Source organism: Candoia aspera, chromosome 5 (genome assembly GCF_035149785.1).
Source record: "Candoia aspera isolate rCanAsp1 chromosome 5, rCanAsp1.hap2, whole genome shotgun sequence".
Classification (NCBI taxonomy): domain Eukaryota; kingdom Metazoa; phylum Chordata; class Lepidosauria; order Squamata; family Boidae; genus Candoia; species Candoia aspera.
The window spans coordinates 86,587,078-86,598,596 of NC_086157.1; the positions used below are offsets into that span (position 1 = coordinate 86,587,078).

The 11,519-nt window shown below is 39.0% G+C and overlaps 1 protein-coding gene across 1 annotated transcript in view; it reads left to right on the forward strand.

Annotated features, from left to right (window-relative positions):
- Window positions 1-10,524, forward strand: part of GRAMD1C (GRAM domain containing 1C) — a 50,311-nt gene extending 39,787 nt beyond the window's left edge. The window contains exons 14-18 of the mRNA XM_063304725.1: window positions 2,432-2,608; window positions 3,272-3,332; window positions 4,405-4,515; window positions 7,210-7,312; window positions 9,502-10,524. Of these exons, the coding sequence (XP_063160795.1) occupies window positions 2,432-2,608; window positions 3,272-3,332; window positions 4,405-4,515; window positions 7,210-7,312; window positions 9,502-9,579 (530 nt within the window). The 3' untranslated portion in view covers window positions 9,580-10,524. The remainder of the gene's footprint in view (window positions 1-2,431; window positions 2,609-3,271; window positions 3,333-4,404; window positions 4,516-7,209; window positions 7,313-9,501) is intronic.
- Window positions 10,525-11,519: the final 995 nt, after the last annotated feature.

The window sequence follows — 11,519 nt, forward strand, 5'->3', positions numbered from 1 at the left end:
ATATCAAATGCATGTTCTTTTTTTTCTTAAGTGGAAAGTACTTAAGTGGGCAGATCTGATTCTTGCCATTACTGCCGACCTACATTATCACTCTGTAAATATAAGTGAATTTGTGTTATACACACAGAGAGAAACAGACATGAATAAAGCTAATGAGCTCCTGGAGTTTGGGCCAGCCATCAGCTCAGGTTCAGATAGTTCCTTACCCCTTCTGCACATGCAAAATTTGAATTTTGTCAGGTCCTGGTCCTGCTGCCAGCTTGCCCGTACAGAATAGGGCTGAGCTCTGGCTGCAGTCTAGCTTTGCATGTGTAAGCCTACTTGCTTGCATAGGCAAAACCTAAACAATGTAGGAGTGCCATATGGAGAGTACAGCTCCCATGCTCAACACTCCAGTTTGAGAAGATGGTGTGGTATGAAGCTGGAGCATGTGGGTGAAACCATGGCATGCCAAAATATTAAATAAAACCTTTGTTCAGCCACCCAGTTCAAGCAGCTGTCCTCTGGTGCACAAGGCAGGAAGAGAGAAGAATAGCCAGTGGATGCAAAAACCCACACAGGCAATTCTCCCTTCCCCATGCATAAATTCATGAATTCTTTCATTCAGTGTATAACCTGCTGCAATCACCAGATTCTTGGGGGTTTACGGTAATGAAATGTGTATGTGTGTGAGTGTATCTCCAAGGTAAAAAATTAAGATTGCCTACTTATAGAATTAAAAAACTCAAAGACCATAGACCATCATCCATCCTAGGCATCATACAGGGAGTCCTCGACTTATGACCATTCGTTTAGTGACTATTCAAAGTTATGACAGCACTGAACAAAGTGACTTATGACAGGTCCTTGCACTTATGACTGTCGCACCTTCCCCACGATCACTTGACCAAAATTCAGATGCTTGGCAACCAGCATGTATTTATGACAGTTGCAGTGTCCTGGGGTCATGTGATCACCATTTGCAACCTTCCCAGCTGGCTTCTGACAATTGGGAAAATTGGGTGGGGGTCACATAATGCCTGCTTAGCAACTGCATCTCTTAACGGCAAATTTTCCTATCGTGATAAGTCAAGGACTACCTGTATGTGACCATAGGTTTCAATAGTTTCTGGAAGGCCAGAACTGTAGGGGCTAACCTCAGTTAAATGGGTGGCTATTCCAAATTATAGGGGCTGCTACAGAAAAGCAGCAACTATAAATCTCCTTAGTAAGTACCTCATGGAAATGGGGACTACCAGCATTTTCTGCCATGACAAATGAATCCTATGAGAATCATTTATTCCTCTCCTACACGGGATCTTAATTCATGTGCAAGACAGCAGCATTCTTCCTGAATTCTCTGTTCATGGAATCCTGGAAAGGAAGAGAGCAAGAAAAGCACAGAGACTTCCAGGAATACTCTGCAAATCAGCTCATCCCACCACCTCCATTTCCAGAGCCCACTTTTCCTAAATGCCCTTCTTCTCCCTGAATGTACCATCCCCTTTCCTGCCTTCCCATTATGCTCTTTATATGTCTCCCTTTTCCCTCTAACACCCAGTTTTGCAGATCTACCCAGTATTGCATGTGCTCTCACTCTCAACACACACACACACACACACAGGTTCTGCTCTTTGCCACACAATGCCAGTATCCTATACAATCCAAGCCCGTCTGCAGGCACATGTTACCCATCTAGTATGATGCCACTTGGTGCAACATCTCCCTAAGCCAAGAAGGTAAAGCAGCTTTTCCCTTCCCACACCAGCTGACCTGGCCTGACCTGACCTGCTTGCTGACAGTCAGCTGTCCCACTTCCCATGCAAGATTGGTGCAGGTTCTAAAATCCTCTGTGTAGAACCAGGTGAAAAGGGAGTGTACATAGATGCCAGTGTGCCCTGGATCTCAGGCTTACACATGCAAAGCCCTACTGGATCCTGGTTTGTCCAAGTAGAGTGAGACCAAGTTCTCAAAGTGATCTGGCTTTGAATGGACAAGTCTCCCAAATTTCTAATCCCCTTTAGCTCTGCTCCCCATCTGCAAACAATCCCCTACATAGTTTGTTCCATTGTCTAGGAACTACTGGCCTATCCCATCCTATTCCAGAGGATCTACTAAGCCATGGAAGCAGCTTTTAAGGGAGGTAACAGAGGCTTATGTAGATACGGGGATTAGGAAAAAGTGGATGTCTTCACATGTAAGTAGAAACTACCATTCGATATAATACTAATTAAGATGGAACACATCACAATTCTGACTGTAAATGTCATAAAACACTTTCTCTAAATCTGCCCTCCAGATGTTATCAGACCAAAGAATTCTCAGCTGGCATTAACTTTAGCTAGGATTTCTGGCAACAGAAGTCTTAACACTCATGGATGTTGCTGCAAAAGGCTGGCTTAAAATAAAGTAGAAGAACAGAAACTGGCTAAACTGGTTCTGTCATTTATAGAATCAGAATTGCTAATGGAAGAATATGCAATAAACAAACCTATTGAGGATCCTGCAAAACTTGGAGTCCTAAGAAGGAGAAGATGGATTTTACAGCGGAATGCAGAAGAGATGCTTCCTAAACACTCTGTACAACATTCTACAGAAGACAAAAGAACAATCTCTCTTGGGGATGTAGGTGGGTTCAAGTAGAAATACATCTTTTTCCAGCCATTTATAAAACTGAAGTTGTTCATTTGAGTACTATAGGTCAGCGTATTTCTGCACAGTTGTCATACAGGCTTTTCTTGCTTGCCCATATGCAACAAATCCAGAATATTTCAACATAAGTATAGGTGGTGCAGCTAACTGTAAATAAAGTTCAAGGAAAATACTGTTGGCATAACAGAGCCTTTTATTCTGAATAATTGACATAAATTACTGGATGTGTTATTTATGCAGATATGTCTTCTGGAATGACTATTTTTAAATCCTGAAATAATTATGAGTCTTTTCTCAAGTAGAAGATATTTCATTTAATTTCCAGAATACTGAAGCTGTTCTTGCTATCTGAGCCATACCAGATTGAATGAGAATTGCATATGGCCATATACTAACAAAACCCACTTCTGTACTGATACCAAGAAAATCTCATGGGCCTGTCCATGTAGTTACCAGGAACCAAGTTTAAGTCAAGGGAGTCTTTAGCTTTTTAAGTTCAATAAGCATCCAGGTCAGGCAAAACCTAGTGCTGTTTTCCTGCTGTTGAGCAGACAAATCTTCAGCAAAGGGATTCACTGAAATTAGGTTAAACTGAGTTCCAGAAGATGAATATGGTAAATGTATTTTCCTTGCTTAACAGGAACAAAGAAGAATGCTACAGATAAAACCATCATCATCATCATAGTGGTAATGAGTATCTTGTAAGTACTTTCTTGATACTTCTTTTGATTTAACCCTTCTTACAGCAGCTAAATACTAAGAAAAAGTTAATTTATCCCACTGATATTTGAGTCCATTACATACGCAGACTGTAGCAGATGGACCTTTTCTAAAGCCATTAGAGAATGGAAGGTAAGCTCCTCCTTGTGGGTATAGTGCACTTAAGAAGTGATATGAACCCTTAGAAAACTAGAGTACTGTGTTGTACAGAAGGCCATCAGGAGTAAAAGTAGCTCTATGCTTCAAACATTCACTGGACATGAGGATGGTGGTGGAAGTAGAAATACAGGCTGTTTTTCATCCTCTTTCCTCATAATTTCTGAGGAATTTGAATGCCTAGAAAGATCTTTAGTCATTAGCCTGATAATTAGCTGCTCACCATTCTAATCTGCAGGATCCTGTTTCATGCTCCAAGTGAGAACCTGCACATTTGTAATCAAGGGAGAATTACTTCCAGATCTCTCACAGATGCACTAGTCCATGCCCTTGTTTGATTTGGGGGAAGGCAAGAAGCCATATTATTTTTCTTCAGGCTATAGAGCATGTCTGCAAAAGAGAGAGAGTCTCTCCACTTCTCCAACCACCCCCAGGACTTCTTATAAAGTGTCTGCATGCAAACACCCTGATTGCCAGGAAATACAGGCATAATTTGTTTATATGTCACAACAATTTATATAAGGGAACATTTGTAGTGCCTGGGGGAGACCAGGTTCAAGTCTAAGCAGCTAAATCAATGACAAACAAGCTCTCAGAATGGTGATTATGCCATTCCTTAGCCACAAATTAACCTATGATCTGAGCTCAAATGCCACACTAAGCCTGAACATGAGATGGCTAAATGTGTTGTGAGAATGTGATTTGTATCGCTTTACTATATGCACCTGACCTATTCAGAAGCTTTAATCATCTTGTTAAATTTGTCAGGAAGCTGTAAATATTTGTAGTATTTATTTATTTATTTATTTATTCTTGCCATTAAGATACTATTACAAGAATTAGAAATGATAACAAAACTGTCCATTATCTTTGTGTTTTGTTTTGTTTTGTTTTCAGTTTAGTTGTACTGGTTTTTCTGAATGTGGCACTGTTCTTCAAATTGTCAAAGATCGAGCATGCAGCTCAGTCATTTTACCATGTTCAGCTTCAGGAAGAAGGGTCAGCAACGTGAGTGGTTTTTTGGTTTTGTCATTTGTCTCTTCCTCCATACCCACAATGGACTAATATCTAGTAAGTGGAAATGTAAGATTCACATATTGCAGTTCACCTGAAAGCTGCAGCTAGTGAAAAATGTACAACTTAGTTAAATTACCTTAACGTTGCTCCAAAAGATCTGTATTGCTGTTGGAATGCTACCAAACCATGTTCCAAGTGGTTTTACTGACATATAAAGCTCATTAAACTCTTGGATCAGAATATGTGATGGATAACTTTCTCCACTGAGATACAACAGTGATGGCCTCTGGGTGGCATTTCATATGTCAGATTTGCTGTGCGGTCACCTAAGAAAAGCATTAAGTTTCCCATTATGCTACCGTATTCTCTTACAGATAGTGCTGAGTTTTGTTAATTTTTGGTATCAGTCAATCTATCATCCATCTAGGCTTTGGGTAAAACTAATGCTACTGCATTGCTTAGAGTTTTTGTTTTTATGATTCCATTTTATACATTCATGTGTTACAATTTTATATGGTTTTACTGGATTTGTTGTATTGTAGCCCACTTGTTTTTGTTTTTTTAATATGGCACAAGGCAAGCTCCATTTTTAGTCTGCCATAGGAGCTGTTTTATGTTTTTCTTTTTTGGGTTGGCATTTTTTGGAGCAAGAAGATTGTGAGTGACTGTCATGGTGATAGGGAGATATATGGGTGCAAGTAAAAGTAAGAGAAAGTGGAGGTTGAAAGGAGGATGGAGTTTAGTGAAGCAGAGTGGTATAAAGTGTAAGTAACACAGAGCAGGAGTGGGAGTGACATGTATAGGTTTCAGTTGAACTCAAGATTTCATGGCCTCCTAGGTCACCTCTCACTTTATAGACATGAATCACTACATGCTAGAGCTGATGTTTATCTCAGAGTAGTAGCAACATGATCTAAAGACTGAGGACATTGATCCATCCATGGCAGAGGACTGTTAACATTCTCTGGTGCGTGTGTATATTGCCGCTTTGCTTGATTGGTGGTGGTGGGCCAGTTTCACTGCAGTTACCTAATAAATTCAGATGGTTTCCTGGGGATGTTTGGAGTTTTCTTCCAGCTGTACACCTGGTTGTAGTCTGGAACTCAGAGGTGGCTAATGCATCAGAAGAGATTGTCCCAAGCAGTCTCTCCTGGATAGCAGACCCCAGAGTGACTCCTTGATTCTACAAGGAGCTCCAGAAAGTAAAGCAGCCCTAGAGCAATGCTGGCAGAAAAATGAACTGTGTTTGCCGTCAACTTGGTTATGTACTCAAGTTCATGAATATTCTTTGGCAATAAGATTGGCGAAGTATTCTTACTAATCTCCACTCTTACTTCATCCGAAGATTTGTGTGTAGTGGCCTTGTTTAGTGTTACCTTTACCCTTTTTGGCAGAGAGGTGGAAGAAGTCCCTACTGGCCACTATGTTGTTTTTGTGATGTTCTTCATGGATAAAAAGACTTGCATTCATTTGGAAATTAATGCCAGACAGCTTGTACGTGACTGGATTTGAGAGGCAATCAAAACTCTTTTAAGAGAGTGGGAGGTACCGTCTACCTTGAAAGAGGCAGAGGTATGCCCTCTCCTAAAGAGACCATATCTTGATACAGCCTTATCAGATAAAATCCACTTAATCTTTAACCTTCCCTCTTTGGGGAAGAATTTGGAGAAGGCATGGGGGCTTTAGCTACAGAAGATCCTAAATACATTATCTAGACCCTGTTCAGTCAGGATCCAGACCTAATCTGATGATCCCCACTTTGCTGACATTCCAAAGCTCCGAAAACTATGCTTTTCCAGTGGCCTTTTGGGGCTGACTTGTGTGATGTATTTTTATTGTATTAATTTTGGGTGGTTGCTATTTTTTATAAATTGTCCTTAGTTGAGAGAAATTGGGGTAGTGAAGAAATATTGTAATAACACATAAATAAAATTCTGATCCAACTGCATCCGAAGGACCCAACACTGGGAAAGCAGTACTAAGGGGAATTCCATTTCAATTCAGTTTTGCTTAAAAAAACAACAACCTTGCATGCTATTGGACTGTATTATTTTTTTCAAATGGGACAGTCCTTAAGGATGGGGGAAGGCCAGGAGGTCAGGATAGAGGGCCTGAAAAAATATCGTAACTCACTGTCCTGCTGTAGCATAAGAAAGAGGCTGAGCTAAAATTAGAAATTCCTGGTACAACTGTTGTCACTACCATGAATTGACTTGATTTAACTTAGCAAGACACAGTAAGATGGCTTACCTTACTAGGCTGTTGTAACATTTACAACCAGATAATGCATGTAACATTTTAATGTTTAATATTTATTTTTATGCTAACATTGCAACTTTACCTGGGAAGTAACTAGATTTGCTATTTTGAATGATCCTATAGTCAATCATTTTCACAGCAGTATGGAAAATGATGGTGCCATCCACACGGCACTCATAATGTAATGGAACAATGCCTTGAGTTTGCAAAAATTGTGTAAAATGGTAATATTCTGTCTTTGAAGATTTTGATCCTTCCTTAAAACTTAATATTTTTGATAGATAAACTCTATCTGCCATGTGATAATTTAGGAACTGTCTCAGTGTGGATTTTTCTAGTAAGATTAATATAGAGATGATAACATGATTAAATTATATGCTAGATGAAGCAAATATGTTACATTTCAATGTTCTGTTCTTTCCTCAGTCTAGACCTTAGTGTGGCATCAAAAGAGAAAACTCAGCATAACATGGATCAAGCCCAGCATGTGAAAGGGGTGCTAAGGGATTCTATAGCATTGCTTGAACAAGTAAGTATTCCTATACTTATTTTTTTGAGTCATTGTATATGTAAATATAAGGCATCATTGTGAATATCTAGGGCAATATTTCTCATCCTTAGCAACTTTAAAAAGTGTGGGCTGCATCTCCTAGTATTCCCCAGCCAGCATCTGGGTCTCCACTGGGGACAAACAGGGAAGTTCCTATGGTTCAATGGTAGTTGCCAAAATCTGAGGCCGAGTGACCTCAGCAGATGCAGGCCTAACTGACAGAATGGAGGGTGGTGATTTGGGGCAAGAGGACTGTGAAAAGCTCAGTGCTCAGAGGACCAGTAATCCACCCTAGAAGAATGGGATGGCATCAGTCAAAATCAGAAAGAGACATCTTTTAGAAGCAGCTTGGCTATGAGGTAACCAACTACAAATTTGGTGATCTTGAGACAGCCAAAGGTCTTGGTTCTGATTATTCTGACAGGTAAGAAGGTAGACTGGAGAAGTAGATCTCAGAGGGGATCTGTCCCAAATTTCCCCCTTCTGAGATTTACTCGGATGGTTGAAGAAGAATCCATAAGCATTGGAAAATATAAATTGGAGAGTCTTTTAATGGCAGGATAGTGGAGGCAGAGTTGGAGAAGTGTATTGTTGAGACTTCTGAAGCCAAAATCAGAGAGGCAGCAGAGCCTTTATCCCTCTTTTCCTTTTTCATTTTGCCTTGGTTGGAATTGGGGAGATTTCTTAAAAGGTTCTGAACTCTTAATAGTTTCCTTGGTGCCAGTAACAGTACAGAAGAAACCTGAGGATCCTCTGCAAGTGGTAGAAAATTAAATTGATCTCTCAAAGAGACAATGGAGTCAGCAGATAATTTGGGGAGCACAGTAGGAGGCTTGGAGGAAGATGAGCAGCTATATAATAGCTTCCAAATTTGCCACCATTAAAGTTTGCTCCCAAAGGGTGACTTGCAAATGAGCAGAGTGATAGAAAGCATTAGTAAATGTGACATTCAGCAAGGCAAAAAAAAATTCGGTATGTCTATCCAAAGCGGGGAGTGGAGTTAGTTTCTACATTTCTGAAATCAGCTCTTAGGGATAAGGCCAAAGACTAGATGTTTACAGCAGAAGGACAAGGTGTTCTTAAAAACAACTCTAAGGAGCACTAAGTTGTAATGTGGTTTGCTGGTTTGCTTTGGCATAGAATGTTGGATAAACTCAGCCACTGTAGTTTATAAACCATGGTTACTGACTTAATATACTGAATAAACCTAACTAATTGCAGCTTATTCAACAATAGTTAACTATTGTTGACTATGGTTTAATCTAAATTATGAACCCAGCTAATATATCTGTGTTTGTGTGTACCATGTGCAGAACTAGTGAAAAGAACATTAAAAGTGATCAACAATTATAATATTATTACAAAACATATTCTTAGCCTTTCAGTAAACTTGATAGAGAAGCACATGTTTAAAAATCAAATTATTTATAGGCCTGCACAATTGATATTTGTGAGGAAACTTAAACAAAGACCAGTACCTTCCCACATCCATTTCAAATCTGGCTCCATCTCTCAAGGTTTAATTATGGCCTGGAGAATGGACTGAGTTCATCTATAAAGGTGAAGATTTGAAAACTATACTATTCTAATTCCACTTTCAGCAAGGTGCTTCAGGCTGAGTTCCGTTGCTTACATGCTATGTGTAACTGAACACATTTAAATATGGAAATAATTTTAAACTGTGTTGAATTTATAATTTTAAATTGAGCTAAAACTGGTAGAGCAAATCTATATTGTGCTTGCATTTCCTCGGTACTGACCACTACAATCAGTAATATTTTTAGAGACAGGGCTGACATCATGGAGCACAATCCTAGTGTAAATGCCAAGAAGTAATCATTGCTGGACTGCTCCTTTGGCCTTTTTCTCCCCTAGAGCTTAAATAAATGCTGGGTGACCTTCATTGGTATTATCTATGATGGTCAAGAGTGATGTTATCTCAGGCTGATACACTGTTGACAATTATAATAGCATTGCCATACTTTCCAAGTAAACTGGTGCCCCTATCCTCCTCCTATCTTTTGCAAGTCCTTATTAGAGGCTCCAACTGAAGAGATGTATAAATAATTTCCTGTCAAACCTAGAGCTGGTTTGGGTTGGAAATAACTACATTTCTGATTTAAAGTATAATTTGTTGGGTAGTCCTTGTGCAATCTTTATCACTGCAGCTGAAGACCTCATTGTCTATGCTCCAAAGTGGTTTTGATCACCTAAACAAGACCATAGATGAGAAGCCTGAAAGCTGATATCACCAAAACCATCTACTAAGAAGAATGAAGATATATTGTAGCAATGGAGAAGCTGCTGCTTTTTCTCACAGTTTTCTCCTCACAACACTTTCACATGTAATAAATATTGCCCTGGAATATGCTCCTTTAAAAACAAACTTACTAGTTTGTGAATCTTCCTGACCCACTTGATGTCTTATGTGTGTGTCTCTGTGTATGTATGTGAGAGAAAACACTTTCTTGAGCTGTGAATACTTGGTGGAAATGAAGAACACAATGAGAGCTGATAATTATATAATATATAAATTGGAGAGATACATAAAGCAAACGAATATAAAGTAATAAACACTGGATTTAGATGGGAACAATCTTAAGTGTTATGAAAAATGTAATATAAAATGTCTTGTTTAGTTTATCACATGCAGAGTTTTTCGTATCTTCTTCCTTTTGTCTATGTAACAAATCTTCAAAAGTAAATTGTTACAACACTTGGTTTATGTGTTCCAGGTATCTATGAATATATCTAAACTTTACATGTAGCTTTTTCTGTTTGGGGGTTTGCTTTATGGGTTATAACATTGCTTCCTGTTTGTCACTGTCATTTCAATTTTCTCAGAATTTCTCAGGTAATTTTCATTCATGTCTGGAAGTCATATTTAGAAGTGATCAACCCTACGTATTTTTAAAAACTAATGTCTTATTTGATTTATATATTGCAACTTTAGAGAGTTCTTTGTAAGAATAGGCTTACCGTTTTATAGTCTTCAAGGCCTGGGGGATCATGTCCTTTGTAATAATTAAAGATGCGAACTGTGATATGTAAGTGCAATAAATAGGAATTACTGTTTTCTGCTCTGAATAAGAAAACTGTAATCAGCCCCTGAATAATTTCTAACTGTACTTCTGATAGGAAAGACCAAAAACATTGAAAGTGTGGTACAAATAAAATTATGAACTTACAGTGCTGCCTGGTTTTGATTATACTGTGTATCTTTTTATTAAGAAGTGAGCTTGTGAGTTCTGCTTAGAAGCTTTAATTTCCATTTGTCTTTTGTCAAGTGCCTTTTTTCTTTTATATATATGAAACTAGTTTTAGCTGATGGACCAGAAATACCCAAGGGATTTTTAAAAATTATTCACAAGTATAGCTAGTACTAGCTATGTACAATGTAGGTAGCAATGTATTAATAAGTGTAAACTACTACATAATTTCTTAGATTAAATTTAATAAAATAACAAAAAAAGTTGCTTCTAAATGAAGAGTGCTAGCATAAGAGCACCAGTTTGGTGTAGTGGTTAAGGCACCGGGCTAGAAACCGGGAGACCATGAGTTCTAGTCCCGCCTTAGGCACAAAGCCAGCTGGGTAACCTTGAACCAGTCACTCACTCTCAGCTCTATGAAGGAGGCAATGGCAAGCCACTTCTGAAATCTTGCCATGAAGACTGCGGGGATTTGTCCAGGCAGTCACCAGGAGTCAACACTGACTCAAAGGCACCAAAAAAAAAATCAGTCCAGAAGCATTTGTAGGTATTCTGTATTTGTCTGCTTAATTGATTTTTTGTGGTGCAATGAATAGCTGAGGCTCCAGGATGGAGGTGCCAAACCTCCTCTCCCAGAAGACTTCACACCTTGGTCCTGCCTTCTGTATTGGGGTCGTGGCTTGGTAATTCCTGCTGTCCCTACCTATCTTCCAGAAGGTGCCTCATTTGGCATCTACCCTCTATTCCTGCTTAAAAGGTCACAATGCAAACAAATTGAAATAATTATGGTTCCCCTTGATTCCATAGTGCAGAGGCACAATGACTAAAAGATCCAGCCCTGCCTTTTCCCTTCTGGGAGATACCACCAGTCTTACGTGAGGTTGGTGTTTCTCTGGTATAACCAGGGAATTAAGTCAGGAATACATTATGATACTGTAAATGTCTCTTTATATTCTTTTTTTATATTGATTGTGGGG